General features: G+C 32.5%; 1 protein-coding gene across 1 annotated transcript in view; it reads left to right on the forward strand.

Annotated features, from left to right (window-relative positions):
- The window catches only part of gabbr1a (gamma-aminobutyric acid (GABA) B receptor, 1a), a 70707-nt gene extending 52603 nt beyond the window's left edge, over positions 1-18104 (forward strand). The window contains exons 13-18 of the mRNA XM_073817570.1: positions 3733-3840; positions 4054-4147; positions 5686-5813; positions 12061-12189; positions 14885-15028; positions 17585-18104. Of these exons, the coding sequence (XP_073673671.1) occupies positions 3733-3840; positions 4054-4147; positions 5686-5813; positions 12061-12189; positions 14885-15028; positions 17585-17845 (864 nt within the window). The 3' untranslated portion in view covers positions 17846-18104. The remainder of the gene's footprint in view (positions 1-3732; positions 3841-4053; positions 4148-5685; positions 5814-12060; positions 12190-14884; positions 15029-17584) is intronic.
- The last annotated feature ends 736 nt before the right edge of the window (positions 18105-18840 follow it).

The following is an 18840-nucleotide window of genomic DNA, read 5'->3' on the forward strand; positions in this document are numbered from 1 at the left end:
ATATAAAATGCTTATAAGAAATTAAGTATTATAATAATTACAATTATTTTAAAATTAATAATTATAATTAATTATTAATTTAATTAATAATAATTTAGTAATTATTTATTGTATTGATTATTAACATGAATTATATTCCAAATATATCATGTTAATTAAGAATTTGATAATTACTCATTGTAATAATTATCAATAATAACTGTTTTCCAAAAACTGCCAGTGTATAAATTTTGCTTAACATTTGCTTAGCAATTTGTGATTTAAATACGTTTTGAATGACACAAGGATGTGTAAATGATGACAGAATTTTCATTTTTTGAGAGAACTGAGTAATGAATTTCAAATAAATTACATTTGGTTTAATTAGAATGATGGCAGGGCTGTAGACGTTGCACAAGACTTTGCATTTTTCAGTAACCCCTTAATTATTTTCAGATAATTTTGCAGAATCTGCAGATGTGACGAGCAGCGTGCTCGCGTTATGCAGCGCTGCCGAATTCACTGTTATCTGCTGCATATTAAAGAATCCTGCACCGCTGACTCCACAGCGTTAGATGAAGTTTCCCAGCATGAAATAGAGAAAAACCTCCCCCCTCCTCTCCCATACTCTTGCTGCGAGAAGTTCTGTCCATTTCTTCCTTACACAACACAAACACACTATTAGCATCTTGACATGTGTGTTCGCTCTGATCCTGTGTCCTAAAGCAATAAGACACGGCATTAGGGAAACCCTAAGACCTCATCAAACGGCAACCAGATTACCCCAACTATGGAATATGTATGAATATGGATGAGCATTAAACTTCTTTTACGGAAATCCGACCTTCGGGGGATTTTATTATTCAAGCGCTCTGCACGACGAATCGAGATGACTTTCAACTCTCCCGATGTCCGTAATGGGGCAATTTGCCTAAGTGGTTCGACAGCACTTGAAGAAAGTTCGGCTCTCAGGCAGAATGTGATAGAAACAGGGGGCTCTCGGGTCATTTGACGCCTTCATGCCGATTAAGGCAGAGAGAGAGAGAGAGGAGAAAGTGTGCGGCGAAACTCGGTTCTATCCTGTTTTCCTAGTCTGATGGCCCGGAGGGAGCCTGCGGCCACAGATTAATGGATGGAATGGCAACTGAAAATAACTCCACATTTGTAACACATGACTTTCGTCATGTTTGCTGATGATTGGCATTCCGCTTTTCTGTTACCCACCATGCAGTGGAGTAAACACAATTGTTATGGTGTCAGAGCAATTCCGTCATTTACCTTGACAGGAAAATAAACGTGTTATTCAGAACAGCACCTCAAACGTGGTGATTCTTAAAAAATAGTTCTGTCGGTTTTACTCACACTCGTTTCGTTCCAAATCTACATACTTTCAAACTTTTTATCCAGTGGAATGTAAAAGTAGAACTTTTGGAAGAAACATCATAAAGCTCTTGTCATGCAATGACTTTCAAACTCAGAAAAGATAAAAAATAAATCACCATTTAAAGTAGTTTAGATGACTTATGTGCTGTATATCAAGTCTTCTAAATTCATACAATAGTTATACGGACCAAAATCGAAAAGGTTAGTTCACCCAAAAATGAAAATTACCCAACGATTTACTCACCCTCAAAGCATCCTAGGAGTATATTACTTTCTTCTTTCAGTCAAATCCAATCGGAGTTATATTAAAAATTGTCCTAGCTCTTTGAAGGTTTATAATGGCAGTGGGTGGGTGTTTCTGTTCAACAGTCCAAAAGAAGTCCAATAAAGTGCATCCAAGTATTATCTCGGGGGGTGAAAAACGAATCAATGCGTTTTTGTAAGAAAATTATCCAGATTTAAAATGTAATAATCATTTTATCTTGCGCCAACTGTCATAAGTGCAATCTGTTCTGGGCAGAAGACGTAGGATGTATGTGTTGCATATGTGCCGCTGATCTTGCGAAAACCAGCGTTTCTTTACAGGAGCAAAAAAAGCAACGTTTACTTACTTTAGCAAATGAAAACCATCTTATTTTGAAACCATCTTATATCATTATTTTTCTTTACAAATCCTCCTTTTGTACTTCTAATGTTTGTGTTTTTGCTTTCTCCTCTTCCATGTTTGTAGCTTCTCAGCTACGTATGCGCAACGCATCCTTCCTATGTCATCCACCTGGAATGGCTTTTACGACAGTTAGCACAAGCTAGAGAAAATTATTTATTATGTTTTAAATATGGATTTTTTTCTTACAAAAACGCATCGATTCGCTAAGGGAGGCCTTTATTCACCTCCTGGAGCCGTGTGGAGTACTTTCTATTATAGATGGATGCACTTTATTGGACTTATTTGGACTGTTGAACAGAAACACCGGCCCACTGCCATTATAAAGCTCGGAAGAGCCAGGACAGTTTTTACTCTGATTGGATTCGACTGAAAAAAGAAAGTCAAATACACCTAGGATGCCTTGAGGGTGAGTAAATCATGGGCTAATTTTCATTTTTGGGTGAACTAACACTTTAAGTTACTATTTACTGATCATTTTCATTGCTACATGTTTTTGCAAGCTAGAAAATCTGTTTCTCATATTATAGTTATCGTAATATGGTGTTTTTGTAGCATTTTGGCCTTTTTGTCAGCTTTTTCACCATGCTGCTTAATCTTTTCCACTAATGCCTGCAAAAGTAATCATGTTTACCCAATTTGTGGGTTTGCAGTCTGAATTGGATGTGATGTGGTAAAGAGACTATAAAAGAATGACAAGAAAACATATCTTTCTATTAAGTTGTTCTCATAAGCTGCATACAACCCGAGAAGTGTAGTTTGATTCATGAACAAATGACTCTTATGATTCAGTTCAGTAGCAAATTACTTTTTGAACCTGTTCTTTTAAAGGGAACTAAGACCTAAAATTATGTGTTTTGCTGAAATATGTAGTAGAAAACCCATTTAGGTTTACGTTATTTAAAAAATCGACAACGTTTTAAACGTATTTTGTACTGTGGGCGCACCATTATTTCAACGACGTGAAACGGTTGCACTCGGTGAGCTACTGGTCCTACCTGTAGCTATTTTTACCGCAACACAATTCGGGAAAAAAAAATACTGATACGATGACCACAGCTCCTGAAATAGTTTTCACTCGAGATTCCTGCAGATAAACTCCTTCAGTGGCTGCGGCGTCATGACAAGCGTTGACATGTTTACGTCCTGCCAGGTTGGCATCTAGCGTTTCTTGTCTCTGCCGTTTGTAAGCTCTTTCAGTAGCTGTGGCCTACTAAAGCTGAAGTGGAGAGAACAAAAACGCTGGTCTTTAGAATGTTTTTTTCATCTACAGGCAGATAGAGGAACATCTGCCCATTCTTTTCTCCTCTTCCTATAGCTAAGAAAGCAATGAAGACTTACATTGCTTCTCTTTTTGCCCTTTGAAAATTGCAACCAAAAAAGCTCAGTGTGGCATCGTATCAGTATTTTACTTTCCGAGGTGTGTTGGAGTAAAAATAGAAAAGGTAGCACCTGTAGCTCACCAAGTGCAACCATTTGATGTCGTCGAAATAATGACGGTCCAAAATACGTGTAAAACTCCATCTGTGTTCCACAGGAAAAATTACTGTACGCAGAGTCTCCAATAATGTCTAGAACTGCTGTGACCGTGCATAAATGTAACTTTTATTCCCCCCTTTACAGTATAGAAATTTCTCGTTAGTGTCTTGATATTTTGCAACTGTGTGTCATTGACTAACGATTATGGTCTTGTTATCCCGCCGCAGCATTTGGAGCCGTGGAAGCTGTATGCGACCGTTGCAGTTCTGCTGGCTATTGATGTTATCTCTCTGCTTATCTGGCAGATCATGGACCCTCTGCACAGAACCGTGGAGGTGTGGTGACACTTTATTTTTTTTCTTGTTGTTACTGTGATTTTTATGATGTGTTTCCTCTGAGATGCCTTGGAAATTTCTGCCAAGCAAGCTCATGGAAGAAGGTGTTAATGGTGAAGGATTGTAGTGTAGTGCAGTGCTCTGCTGCATTGACCTCAATCTCTGTCCTTTAAAGTGCTCTCGCTCACTCTCTTGTTTTCTCGCTCTAAGCAGAAGTTCACTAAAGAGGCTCCTAAAGAAGATCTAGATGTGTTGATTCAGCCTCTTCTCGAGCACTGCAGTTCAGAGAAGATGAACACGTGGCTTGGTAAGCTTCCAACATTCACTTACCCTGTCCAGAGTCTTTTTAGTCAAGTATTTTTCATTTAAAAAACCCTAATCCGCAATCTTTTAAACTTTGTTGTGAAACTCAAGAATATGAATATATCATAATGATAATAAATAAGCATCATTGTTTTTGCTGTAATTAACTGTGTTTGACACCCTGTGTCTGTTTTAATGTTATTTATTTATATACATCCAACAGTTTAATTATCTTTACAGTTGCTTTTCTCTGTACACTTCAGTGATAACAATCTGTCTCCGAATTTTAAATTAATAATGTATGTACTCAGTAGTTTTTATTTCCAGTTAATTTCGTATTCCTCTCACCGTTTCACAACTCATTCTTTCCCTCTCTCGCTCTTTCTCTCTCTCTCACTATCTCTGTCTCACACTTCTCCTCTTGCTCTGACTTCCTATCAGAGCGCCGCAGTGTAAAATTAAATTTTGTGGGTCAGTGCCCAGGTCTGGATCTCGTAGCCTGAGTCTCTCACACTGTACAGGAAGATAATATTACAGAGAAAAAACCTTCCCTGAACTCAAGATGAGATTAAACTCTAATGTGACTTATTAGTCCCTCTCTTCTCTCTCACTTCCTTTTCCTTTCATCCTTTTTTATTTATTATTTTTTGTATTTAAATAGATATAGACACATAGACAGGACTGATATTATCTATCTTTACAAACATGACTGGGTCATATTTCAATTTCTTAGGACCAGAAAGATTTTTTATGACAGTTGAGCCCATTTTCATTAGGTTATATTACTGTAATACGGAGAAAAAATGCTTACTTGTGCTGATTTTAAATTTTTAATTTAAAAAGTCTGATAGACCCAACTTGAAAGTATTGCAAATTATAAAATACACTTTTTATATATTTTTCCAGGTAAAATGCATTTTTAATTCATCAATGTCTATGTTTTCAGGTTTTATAGGCTACCATTCAAAACCTTGGGCTTTGGGCATTTGTTTGACCATAAATACAGTAAAAATTGTAATATTGTGAAAATTCTAATTTACTATGTTTTAAAACGTAATTTCCTTCAGAAATCATTCTAATATGCTGATTTGTGCAAAATAAACATTTATTATTATTATTATAAGGGTTTAAAACTGTTGTGGTGCCTAATATCTTTGTGGAAACTGTGACACTTTGATGATTATTTAAAGTTCAAAAGAACAGCATTTATTTGAAATTGAAATATTTTGTACCATTTTAAATCTTATCCTGTCACTTTTGATTAATTTAATGCATCTTTACTAAATAAAAGTATTAATTTCTCTAAAAAAAAAAATCTTGCCAATCCCAAATGTTGGAAAATGTTAGTATAGATGGTGTTTAATGTAGTATTATTTATGATTTTAAAATCATCCACCACATTTTTTTTGTACCATCACGTACATAACATATAAGCACCACAGAAATAGAAACCATACTGTTTCCATGTGAGACATTATCTAAAGTCAGCCTCAGCTCTTTAAGAGCACTCACTACACTGTAAGTAATGCTTTCTCCCTTCAGGTGTGGTGTACGGCTACAAAGGACTTCTGCTGCTGCTGGGAATCTTTCTGGCCTACGAGACTAAGTCCATTTCCACGGAGAAGATTAATGACCATAGAGCAGTCGGCATGGCCATCTACAATGTATCTGTAAGTCTGACTGCTGGCTATTTCTATATTCACACATAATGTCCTCATAATGTAGCCTAACCGTAGCTGACAGCTGGGAAAAACACATTTGACTGTTTCATCTCATATTTATAGCTATATATCATATGTATATTAAGAATACTGTACCCTTCCAGCCAAAACTACTGTATATAGTTATTATATCTTTCTCAGAAGTTTAACAGCCACAGTAGTGGCTCCTGTATAAATAAATGACAAAAAGGCTGAGTTAATTGTGAAACTGCATAAGCAGTATACACTGTCGCCCCGGGGCTGTAGCAGTGTCTGGGGTGGTGTTGTGTTTCTCGTCCATCTCCTTAAAAATGAATTGTGACTCAGCAGGTGACTTTTGCCAAGCAGCTTCCAGTGTTTTACTTGCCACCCCCTCTCACTTCAAATGCTGTCTACACTGTAGAAGTAGGATAAGCAGTTTGCCCATGAGAAATGACAAAAGACAAAAAATGAAGTCGCAAAGTTAATCAAATCACTTTTTTTTAAAGAAATGAATACTTCACCAAGGAAGCATTAAATTGAATAAAAATAGCAGTAATAACATGTACTGTACAATGTTACAAAATATTTAAAGAGTCCTGAAAAAAATGTTTAACAGTTTTCACAAAAATATTAAGCAGCACAGCTGTTTTCAAACATTGATAATAATTAATGAAATATTTCTTCAGGAAATCAACATGTTAGGGATGATTTCTGGAGTAAATTCAGCTTTGCATCACAGGGAAAAATTACATTTTAAAATATACCAGTAATAACATTTTAAATTGTATAATATTTTACAATATTGCAATTTTTATTGTATTTTTCATAAGAAAAATGCAGCCTTGGTGAACATAACAAGGTTTAAGCTGAACTCAGTATTGTAGCTCTTCAGGAGCAGGGTTGGAAACTCCTCTTAAAGACATTTGTTCATACGAAATTTTAGAGAGGTTAAGTTAGAAACTCAGTATGGAAGCAGTATGGTAGCTCTATATGAGCAGGGTTGGAGACTCCTCTTAAAGACATTTGTTCATACAAATTTTTACTAAGAGACTCAAACTGGATGACGTCCAAAAAGACTAACTTAAGAAATAAAAATTTGATTCTAAAATTAGATTCTAAAATTAGTATTTGATTCGGCATGCCATTTTGAATTGCATTCAATTCACTATGAGCTAAGGAATCAGAAGAAAAAAGAATTTTGCTATAAGACCTTATGGTTTAAAGGTTATTAGCAGAAACATGAGTGCAATTTTGGCCTTTTGTTGGCACTGGAGAGTTTAATAAGAGTTTTGATAAGAGACTCCTCTTAAAGACATTTGTTCATACAAAACGTTACTACAAAACTCAAACTGGATGATGTCCAAAAAGACTAACTTTTTGATAGTATTTGATTCAGCATGCCATTTTGCACCTATTGAGACCAATCTTATGATTTTTGGCCAATCCAAACAATATAAACAAAAATGTAAAATTTTCATATCTTTTGACCAGTAGCGGGCACTGTGCTGAAACTACTCATATGCCATCATGTCATGGTTATTATAACATAACAAGTTTGGTCAGATTCCACTGAAGCTTTGCGGAAATATAGCCTCATGTCCTTTTTGGCACAAACTTCATTAATGTGCTTTGCAAAAATGGTTTGGTATATCAGAAAGCTTTTGATAACATTGCCAGAATGCTCTAAAGATGATCTGAGCCAATTTTGGTAAAATGAAGACAAAATAGGACAAGTTTAAAAAAGCAGATGTTTCAGAAAAAAAAATATTTAATTCAATTCACTATGAGCCATAGAATCAGAAGAAAAAAGAATTTTGCTTTTAGACAGTTCAAAACTTATTAGCAGAAACAGAAGTGCAGATTTGGTCTGTTGGTGGCACTAGATAGTTTGAGTTAGAGACCCCAAATTTGCTGTGGTTAATGATGAGACTGTCCTCAATCCGTGTGGCAAATTTCAGAACTTTCTCGCAAGCGATTCTAGAAGATTCATAAGATTCAAAATACATTAAATCATAAAATCTAAATGGTCTACGCTCAAAATGGCTGACTTGGAAAATGTGATATAATTTGATTCAGTATGCTACTCCAAATATAACAAGACCACTCTTATGATTTTTGGTCAAACTGTTCAAAAAATACAAACAAAAATGTCATATGTTTACATCTTTTGACCAGTAGGTGGCAGTGTGCCGAAACTTCTCATGTGCCCTCAGGTTTTGCTTGGTATAACACATACTAAGCTTGGTCTGAATCCGCTAAAGTGCTGTGAAGATATAGCCTAATTTTCATTTTTGTGCACATTTTGTCAAATTCGTTACTGCCCTTTACGAAAACGCTTTGGTATAGCAAAAAGCATTTGATGGCTTTTTACCAGCAAAAAGTCACTAGCAGAAACATGATTGCGAATTTGGCCTGTTGGTGGCTAGAGAGTTTGAGTTAGAGACTCCAAATTTGCTCCAAATTTGCTGTGGTTAATGATGAGACTGTCCTCAATCCGTGTGCCAAATTTCAGAACTTTCTCGCAAGTGATACTAAAAGATTCATAATACATTAAATCATAAAATCTAAATGATCCAAGCTCAAATGGCTTGACTTGGAAAATGTGGTATAATTTGATTCAGTATGCTACTCCAAATATAACAAGACCACTCTTATGATTTTTGGTCAAACTGTTCAAAAAATATAAACAAAAATGTCATATGTTTACATCTTTTGACCAGTAGGTGGCAGTGTGCCGAAACCGCTCATGTGCCCTCAGGTCTTGCTTGGTATAACACATACTAAGCTTGGTCTGAATCCGCTAAAGTGTTGCGAAGATATAGCCTAATTTTCATTTTTGTGCACATTTTGTCAAATTCGTTACTGCCCTTTACGAAAACGCTTTGGTATAGCAAAAAGCATTTGATGGCTTTTTACTAGCAAAAAGTCACTAGCAGAAACATGATTGCGAATTTGGCCTGTTGGTGGCGCTAGAGAGTTTGAGTTAGAGACTCCAAATTTGCTGTGGTTAATGATGAGACTGTCCTCAATCCGTGTGCCAAATTTCAGAACTTTCTCGCAAGGGATACTAGAAGATTCATAATACATTAAATCATAAAATCTAAATGATCCAAGCTCAAATGGCTGACTTGGAAAATGTGGTATAATTTGATTCAGTATGCTACTCCAAATATAACAAGACCACTCTTATGATTTTTGGTCAAACTGTTCAAAAAATACAAACAAAAATGTCATATGTTTACATCTTTTGACCAGTAGGTGGCAGTGTGCCGAAACTTCTCATGTGCCCTCAGGTCTTGCTTGGTATAACACATACTAAGCTTGGTCTGAATCCGCTAAAGTGCTGTGAAGATATAGCCTAATTTTCATTTTTGTGCACATTTTGTCAAATTCGTTACTGCCCTTTACGAAAACGCTTTGGTATAGCAAAAAGCATTTGATGGCTTTTTACTAGCAAAAAGTCACTAGCAGAAACATGATTGCGAATTTGGCCTGTTGGTGGCGCTAGAGAGTTTGAGTTAGAGACTCCAAATTTGCTGTGGTTAATGATGAGACTGTCCTCAATCTGTGTGCCAAATTTCAGAACTTTCTCGCAAGTGATACTAGAAGATTCATAATACATTAAATCATAAAATCTAAATGATCCAAGCTCAAATGGCTGACTTGGAAAATGTGGTATAATTTGATTCAGTATGCTACTCCAAATATAACAAGATCACTCTTATGATTTTTGGTCAAACTGTTCAAAAAATATAAACAAAAATGTCATATGTTTATATCTTTTGACCAGTAGGTGTCAGTGTGCCGAAACCTCTCGTGTGCCCTCAGGTCTTGCTTGGTATAACACATACTAAGCTTAGTCTGAATCCGCTAAAGTGTTGCGAAGATATAGCCTAATTTTCATTTTTGTGCACATTTTGTCAAATTCGTTACTGCGCTTTACGAAAACGCTTTGGTATAGCAAAAAGCATTTAATGACTTTTTACTAGCAAAAAGTTACTAGCAGAAACATGATTGCGAATTTGGCCTGTTGGTGGCGCTAGAGAGTTTGAGAGACTCCAAATTTGCTGTGGTTAATATTGAGACTACCCTCTATTTTTGTGCCAAATTTCATAACTTTCCCATAAGCTGTTCTATGGGATGCCATAGACTCCCAGAGTGGAGGAAGAAGAAGAAAACCCATGAATATAATATAATATTATAATATGTATATATATACGATATCTATAAAATAAAGACTCAACTGTCAAAACAAAATAATAGGCATTGACGTAATGCTAATGTTAAGTGTTAATTATTTTTGTCAACAACAACATGTTCGCCTTGTTTGGGCCCTTTTTTAGCACAGCTTTTGAATGAGGTGTTGATTACTGGCGTTTTGTGCTTCGCTCTGAATTGCTCAACTGCTTGCAAACAGTTTGATTCTGGCAATAACTCCAAGTGCTTCGCAGGATGATTTGCATAATTGCACCCATTTGCTCAAACTCAGACTAAAACATCCTAATGAGGAAACAAGTAACACTTCAATGGTAACGCAAACGCTTTACGTCAGTCCTATTTTACAGCTATTTTACATAAGATCAGATTAAGTCCCGGAACGGCACCATGTTTCTGCCATGTGTCAGGAATAACATGCTCGCTTTGACGCTACTTGAGGGCTGTTGGGTTGATCAGAAACAAAGGATTTACTGTCTGTTTTTACAGTGATGCAAGATTCAGAAACGAGTCGGTAAAAACATCACCGGGGAAAGTACAAACCTTATCTACGTACGGCAAGAAAAAAATCTATTTTTGTTGAGCTCTCAGACAGTTTGCTTTCCATCAGCTGATGTTTCGTGACTGGTAGAATAGCACAGAATAGCTCATATCGCTCCAGTGCTGTTGAGGTCAGAGAGGAAATAGACTTATGGTGCTGTGAATGTTGTTTTGAATCTGGACGGTCGTGACAGCCGGTTCATTGCTCAGAGTTATCTCTCTGTAGAGTCATTCTAGGCTGTTGAAGGTAAATACCAGTTATTTTTCCACAATGTTCGCCAGATATGACATCTCCACTCAGAGTATAAGATGTTCATCTCTCTGCAAGTGTTTCAACAAAATCACCTCTCTTTTTCATCAACAGTTCTCTCTCTCTCTCTCTCTCTTTTTTGTTTCTCTCGTGCTTCTTTCTTTTCTTTTCACTATCTTTATTTCTCAGTTCTCATTCATGGCACTGTTTCTGTTCTGCAAATACATTTTTTCTTTCAGTTAATTTACGCCATCTAGTGGTGATGATAGCTTGGTACATAAACGTCTTGTTTTAATTTTTTTTTCTTACGTATTAGACTGAATCTTTTTGTTTTTGTCTGAATGGGCAAACACATGAAATCTGATTTTATAAAATCAGGTTTTCTTTTCTCTTTCTGACAGACAGGGAGATTTAAAGATCTGATTAAAAAACGAAATCATTTATATATTTACATTATTAACATTATTGTCTCTTTTGTGCTTTTCTCACTATTATTGTTTTTTTTAATATATATTATTAATTAGCTTTCATTTATTTTTATGTCAGCTTCAGTTTTTTATTGTTTCCAGTTATTATTTTTAGTGCATCAACTTAAACTTATTTCAGTTTAAGCATTTCTAACTTTAAATGGACAGTTCACCCAAAAATAAAAATTCTGTCATTAATTACTCACCCTCATGTCGTTCCAAACCCATAAGACCTTTGTTCATCTTCTGAACACAAATTAAGATTTTTTTGATGAACCTGCATAGACAGCAATGCCATCAAAGACATCATTAAATTATCTTAGTATATAGACAACTGTGGTTGAACCGTAATTTTATGTGTCATGGTAATGTCATGATTGTTTTTTGTGTGCACAAAACGTATTTTCATAGCTGCATAAAATTACGGTTGAACCACTGATGTCTCATGGACTTTTTTAACAATGTCCTTTCTACCTTTCTGGGCCTTGAACATGTCAGTTGCATCGCTGTCTATGCAGATTCAGAAAGCTCTCGGATTTCATAAAAAAATATCTTAATTTGTGTTCCAAAAATTAACAAATGTCTTACGGGTTTGGAACGACATGAGGATGAGTAATGACAGGATTTTCTTTTTTGGGAGAACTGTTAATTTAATTCAATTTAATTTAATTTAAAATGACAGCCAGTGAGTCCTACTGATCTGTTTTCTTTTATGTCTTCACAGTTGTATTTTCACATTATTCTCTTTTTATTCTGTTTCCAGGTGCTGTGCATGATTACTGCTCCAGTGACCATGATCCTCTCCTCTCAGCAGGACGCTTCATTTGCATTCGCCTCTTTGGCCATCATCTTCTCTGTCTACATCACCCTCGTGGTGCTCTTTGTGCCCAAGGTACAAACACTTCAAGTCCATAAAGGCAATTCATAGAATTGTTTCAAAACACATTATAAATGTTAGAAACGTATTTTCACCATTTTTGTGTTCAGGATTTTTGAGTGGCCCTGAAATCAAGCTTGGGCCCTCCACTAACACTTACTCTATAATACCTAGAGCGCATTAGCATCGGTGGTTCATCCGCTCAATTGGAAGTTACTGCCATTACCGTTAGTTACTACAGCCTACAGTTTGCTAGCTAGCTATGCCTTTGTCACATTAATGCATTATTACCCATTCAGGATGTTGAGAAGAGGCAGCAGGTTTCCTGTGAGTGGGCATGATGTCAGTGCAGACAGCAGATTTTGATACCTTATTTTATTTACTTGGTGTTTTTTTTTTATCATTCAAATTTGGGTGGGTGGTTAATAACACATTTTTCTGTGGTGTGATGAACTCAGAACACACATTTAATTTTGCTTTACATGGACTTTAAATAATTCCCAGGTTTACATCACTTCCACATTTACTCTGGTTTGACTTTATGGTAGACACCGATTTCCTATTTTGTCTGATTTCGGTTCTTTCCCTTTGTAAAGTTTCGTTTTTTTTGTTACTGCATAAGTGCATTGGGTTTACGTTTCGATCTCGATATAGTGTTTCCTCAGAGGGATCTTTATCTTAGAGAATTTTTTTTTTTAACCTTTAATAGTTTTTATTTTTACACGGTGCTGGCAAATGCTTGATTCTGACTGGTCAATCACAGTATTATGTTGTTTAATTTTCTTTATATAAATTTAGTTTATACAATGGCTGTTGAACTGTAAATGTAATGAGAAACAGAATATTATACAAATATTGAATATTGAATTAGTGTTTTCTTTTTTCAGTTTCCACTTTTAATTTTAGTTTATTTTTTAATAATTTTGTGATTGTTTTGTAATATTATTATTATATAATTTTGTTTTATGGCATGTTTTATTATTTACAGTTAATTATTTTCTGGTGAATCGCAGTATTATGCTGTCCGATTTTCTTTTTATAAATTTGGTGTATATAATGCTTGTTGTATATTATAAATATACAAATATTGAATAAGTGTTTTTTTAATTTTCCGTTTCCACTTTTAATTTGAGATTATTTTGTAGTAATTGTATTATCTTATATTTTACCCGTTTTTAATTTTATTATTTCATGTATATTATTATTGTTTATTTATTTCAGTTGCAGTTTTTATTTATTTACAGTTAATTATTTTCTGGTCAATTATAACATTAGGATTTCTTTTTTTTTCAGTTTCCACTTTTAGTTTATTTTGTAGTAATTTTATTGTTATATTTTCCTAGTTTTCAATTTTAGTTTATTTTTTAATAATTTAGTTATGTGCTTTTGTCATTTTGATCATTTTTTAGATTATTATTATTATTTAGATGTTATTTAGTTTTATGTCATTTTTTTTCAGTTGCAGTTTTTATTTATTTACAGTGAATTATTTTCTGGTCAATCGCAGTATTATGGTGTCAATTTTTTTTAATATAAATGTTGTTTATACAATGCTTGTTGAACTCTAAATAACACATGAAACAGAATATTATAAATATACAAATATTGAATATTGAGTTCATGGTTTTTTTTCCCAGTTCAACTTAATTTTAGTATAATTTGTGGTAATTTTTTATTTTATTTTTTTATTTTAAATTTTTTATAATTTAGTTATGTGCTTTTGTCAATTTTATTATTTTTTGGATATTAGTATTATTATTTTGTTGTAATTTAGTTTTGTCATTTTTATTTTAGTTGCAGTTTTTATTTATTTACAGTTAATTATTTTCTGGTCAGGCACAGTATTATGCTGTCAAATTTTCTTAATATAAATTTAGTTTATATATTGCCTTCTAAATATACAAATATATATATAAAAAAATTAATAAGCGTTTTTTCAGTTTCCACTTTTAATTTGAGTTTATTTTGTAGTAATTTTATTATCTTATATTTTCCTAATTTTTAATTTTAATTTTATTTTTCAAAATAATTTAGTTATGTGGTTTTGTCATTTTATTCTTTTTTTGTATATTATTATTTTTAATTATTTAGTTATGTCATTTTTATTTCAGCTGCAGTGTTTTTTTTTTTTACAGTTAATTATTTTTAGTCAGTCATAGTATTATCCTGTCAAATTTTCTTTATATGAATATAGTTTATATTTAGTTATGTACTTTTGTCTTTTTTTTAAATATAGGTGTGATTTAGTTTTGCCATTTCTATTACAGTTGCAGTTTTTATTTATTTCCAGTTAATCATTTTAGTGCTTCAAAATATTTCAGTTAGTAGCCAAGCAATATGACTAATTTTAATTGAAGTTTTTCATGTAAAATGTCTATTTTATTTTATTTCCACTTTAATTTACAATTATTAAAAATGTTTTTTTTTCTCCCATATGTTAAACTTAAATCATAAATATCTTAAATTATGAATTTATGAGCTATGTAGCTGTGTAATGAGCCTGTTAATGTACGAAAGCATATCTTTATCGCAGAATAAACCCTTCAGAGTGATTGATTTCGCAACTGGCTGGCTGTAAATGTTCCCTTACTTATTACCCGTCCTCTCCTGCACAACATCACCCATATGAACTATTGATTTCACTGACATTTCATAAATTCAGTGAACGTTCCCTGCGGCGTCTCATAGATTTTAACGGTGGTTTCTGCAGATCCGGCGTTTGATCACTCGTGGCGAGTGGCAGTCGGAGCAGCAGGACACGCTGAAAACCGGCTCGTCCACCAACAACAACGACGAGGAGAAGTCAAGACAGCTGGAGCGTGAAAACAGGGAACTCCAGAAGATCATTCGAGAGGCACGTGCTCCTTTTCTCTCCCTCCATCCGTCACTTCCTCTTCTCCTCATGTGCACACAGCTTGCGTCTTAATTAACACTATAACGGATTAACACATTAACGGATCCCAGAAGTGTGGTATAAATCATTGAAATGATATCATACTCGTCCTTGTCGTTTGACCTTCTGAGTTTTTCATTCATTGAGGCCAGAATATGCTTTATACTGTATATATATATATATATATATATATGAGGAAATGCACTACTAAGATTTTTTATTTCTTAGTTTTTCAAAGAAGTCTCTTCTCTTCACCAAGCCTGCATTCATTTGATTCAAAATACAGCAAAAGCAGTAATATTGTGAAATATTTTTACTATTTAAAATAACTGATTTCTATTTGAATATATGATAAAATGTAATTTATTCCTGTGATCAAAGCTACATTTTCATCATTAATCCAGTCTTCAGTGTCACATGATCCTTCAGAAATCATTCTTATATGCTGATTTGCTGTTCAAGAAACAGTTTTTGTTATTATTATTATTTTTTAACATACACTATACCATTCAAAAGCTTGGAGTCAGTATATATATATATATATATATTTTTAAGGAAAGAAATGATAGAAATTAATACTTTTAATTAGCAAGGATGATTTAAATTGATCAAAAATGTCGATAAAGACATTTATAATGTTGAAAAGATTTCTATTTCAGATAAATGCTGTTGTTCTGAACTATCTGTTCATCATTTTAATTTTAGTTCATTTTGTAGTAATTTTTATTATTTTATATTTTCCCAGTTTTTAATTTTAGTTTATTTTGTAGTAATTGTTAGTATTTTATATTTTCCCAGTTTTTAATTTTAGTTTATTTTGTAGTCATTTTTATTATTTTATATTTTCCCAGTTTTTAATTTTAGTTTATTTTGTAGTCATTTTTATTCTTTTATATTTTCCCAGTTTTTAATTTTAGTTTATTTTGTATTAATTTTTATTCTTTTATATTTTCAAAATTTTTAATTTTAGTTTATTTTGTTGCCATTTGTAGTATTTTATGTTTTCCCAGTTTTTAATTCTAGTTTATTTTGTAGTCATTTTTATTATTTTATATTTTCCCAGTTTTTCATTTTAGTTTATTTTGTAGTAATTGTTAGTATTTTATATTTTCCCAGTTTTTAATTTTAGTTTATTTTGTAGTAATTGTTAGTATTTTATATTTTCCCAGTTTTTAATTTTAGTTTATTTTGTAGTTTTTTGTATTCTTTTATATTTTCCCAGTTTTTAATTTTAGTTTATTTTTTATTAATTTTTATTCTTTTATATTTTCCCAGTTTTTAATTTTAGTTTATTTTGTATTAATTTTTATTCTTTTATATTTTCCCAGTTTTTAATTTTAGTTTATTTTGTTGTCATTTGTAGTATTTTATATATTTTCCCAGTTTTTAATTCTAGTTTATTTTGTATAAATTTTTATTCTTTTATATTTTCCCAGTTTTTAATTTTAGTTTATTTTGTAGTCATTTTTATTCTTTTATATTTTCCCAGTTTTTAATTTTAGTTTATTTTGTAGTCATTTTTATTCTTTTATATTTTCCTAATTTTTTAATTTTAGTTTATTTTTTTGTCATTTCTAGTATTTTATATTTTCCCAGTTTTTAATTTTAGTTTATTTTGTTGTCATTTCTAGTATTTTATATTTTCCCAGTTTTTAATTTTAGTTTATTTTGTAGTCATTTTTATTATTTTATATTTTCCCAGTTTTTAATTTTAGTTTATTTTGTAGTCATTTTTATTATTTTATATTTTCCCAGTTTTTAATTTTAGCTTATTTTGTAGTCATTTTTAGTATTTTATATTTTCTTAATTTTTAATTTTAGTTTATTTTTTAAATAATTTAGTTATGTGCTTTTGTCATTTTTATTCTTTTTTGGATATTATTATTATTTTGTTGTAATTTAGTTTTATTTCATTTTTATTTTAGTTGCGTTTTTTATTTATTTACTGTTAATTATTTTCTGGTCAATCACAGTATTATGCTGTCAAATTTTCTTTATATAAATTTTAAAACCTAAAAAAATTCTACTCAGCTGTTTTCAACATAATAATAATAATAATAATAATAATAATAATAATAAATGCTATTTGAGCAGCAAATCAGAAAATTAGAATGATTTCTGAAGGATCATGTGACACAGAAGACTGGAGTAATGATGCTAAAAATTCAGTTTTGAAATCACAGGAATAAATTATATTTAAAAATGTATTCGAAAACAAAGCAGTTACTTTAAATAGTAAAAATAATAATTATTTTTTTTTACTGTTTTTGCTGTACTTTGGATCAAATAAATGCAGGCTTGGTGAGTAGAAGAGACTTCTTTAAAAAACATTAAAAATCTTACTGTTCAAAAACTTTTGACTGAAGGAAATGTCGAAAGAATAGTTCTCCCAAAAATGGAAAATCATTTACTCACCCTCATGTGATTCCAAACGGTGTGACTTTCTTCTGTGGAACAAAAATGAAGAAGTTTAGCAGAATGTAAAATATAAATACTAATATTTTTATTTTTGTACAGAAGGAAGAAAGAGTGACGGAGCTGCGGAATCAGCTGGCAGAACGTCAGGCCCTGCGTTCTCGCAGACGCCCGTCCGTCCAGAATCAGAACCAGAACCACAGTGTCCCGTCGTCTCAGGCTGAACCCCCCAGCTACTCCCCCACAACGGACAAACAGTCCCTTCCTGCGTCCTTCTCCAATTCTTCCAACCTCTACCAGGGTGAGGGCAAACTAAGCCGAAACAACTGCCACAACAGCCGTCTGCCCCTGCTGTACAAATGAGTCCAGGAAAGAGAAATCTCAAGAAGGCAAAGTAAAGTTGCGTCTGTAGTTTATGTACTTTATTTTGAAGTCGATACGTTTTTGACTTCTGACATTCCTTACCCTCTTCACTTTTGATAACTTCCTAACTGAGTTATAAAAGCACACATTATTTTGAACTGTATTTATATATGAAACCACTCTCTTCTCTAACTACACTACCATTCAAACGTTTGGGGTTATGATTTTTTAAAATGTTTCCTCACCAAGGCTGCATTTATTTGATTAAAAATACTTAATACAATAATTTTGTGGAAACCTAATACATTACAAATCTTTGGTAACATTATAAACATCTTTACTGTGACTTTTAAACATTTGAATGCATCCTTGTTGAATAAATACTGTATATGAATTTCTTTCCCCTAAAAAAATCACACTCACCCAAAACTTTTAAACTGTATTGCATTAGGAAATGAAAATCTGTTGTCATTGAGCGTGGTGCTTTCACACAATAGAAACCAATGATGTCAGAAAATATTACGTACTTGTGCATTAATCAAACCTTCTGAATAGCATAAATAATGATTTCATATTGACTTGTCCCTCAATTTCTTAAAAAAAAAAAAAAAATGGAAATGAGGCATTTACAATGGAAGGAGGATTTAAAAGCAAAAACATTAAGCTTATTTTACTGTAGTTTCAATCTTTGCACACCAACATATATTTCTAAATTATTCCAGGGGCAAGAAAATACATTTCAGTAGCCTACATTTAGTATAAATATAAATGTGGATGTCCTTCTAGATATCAAAAGTAGATTTATAATAAATTAATAATGTTTATTATTTTATATATTGCAATATTGCAGTTTTTTATGTTCCTTGCTCACATTTATTTTAATATATCAAGTTTTTCTTCAAATGTGACCTTCTTGGACTGAAAAATATATTTATGCATTTAAAATATTTTTTAGATGTATAAAAAAAATGGCCAAAAATGTGTTGATAGAAAAT

Source organism: Garra rufa, chromosome 14 (genome assembly GCF_049309525.1).
Source record: "Garra rufa chromosome 14, GarRuf1.0, whole genome shotgun sequence".
Taxonomy (NCBI): Eukaryota; Metazoa; Chordata; class Actinopteri; order Cypriniformes; family Cyprinidae; genus Garra; species Garra rufa.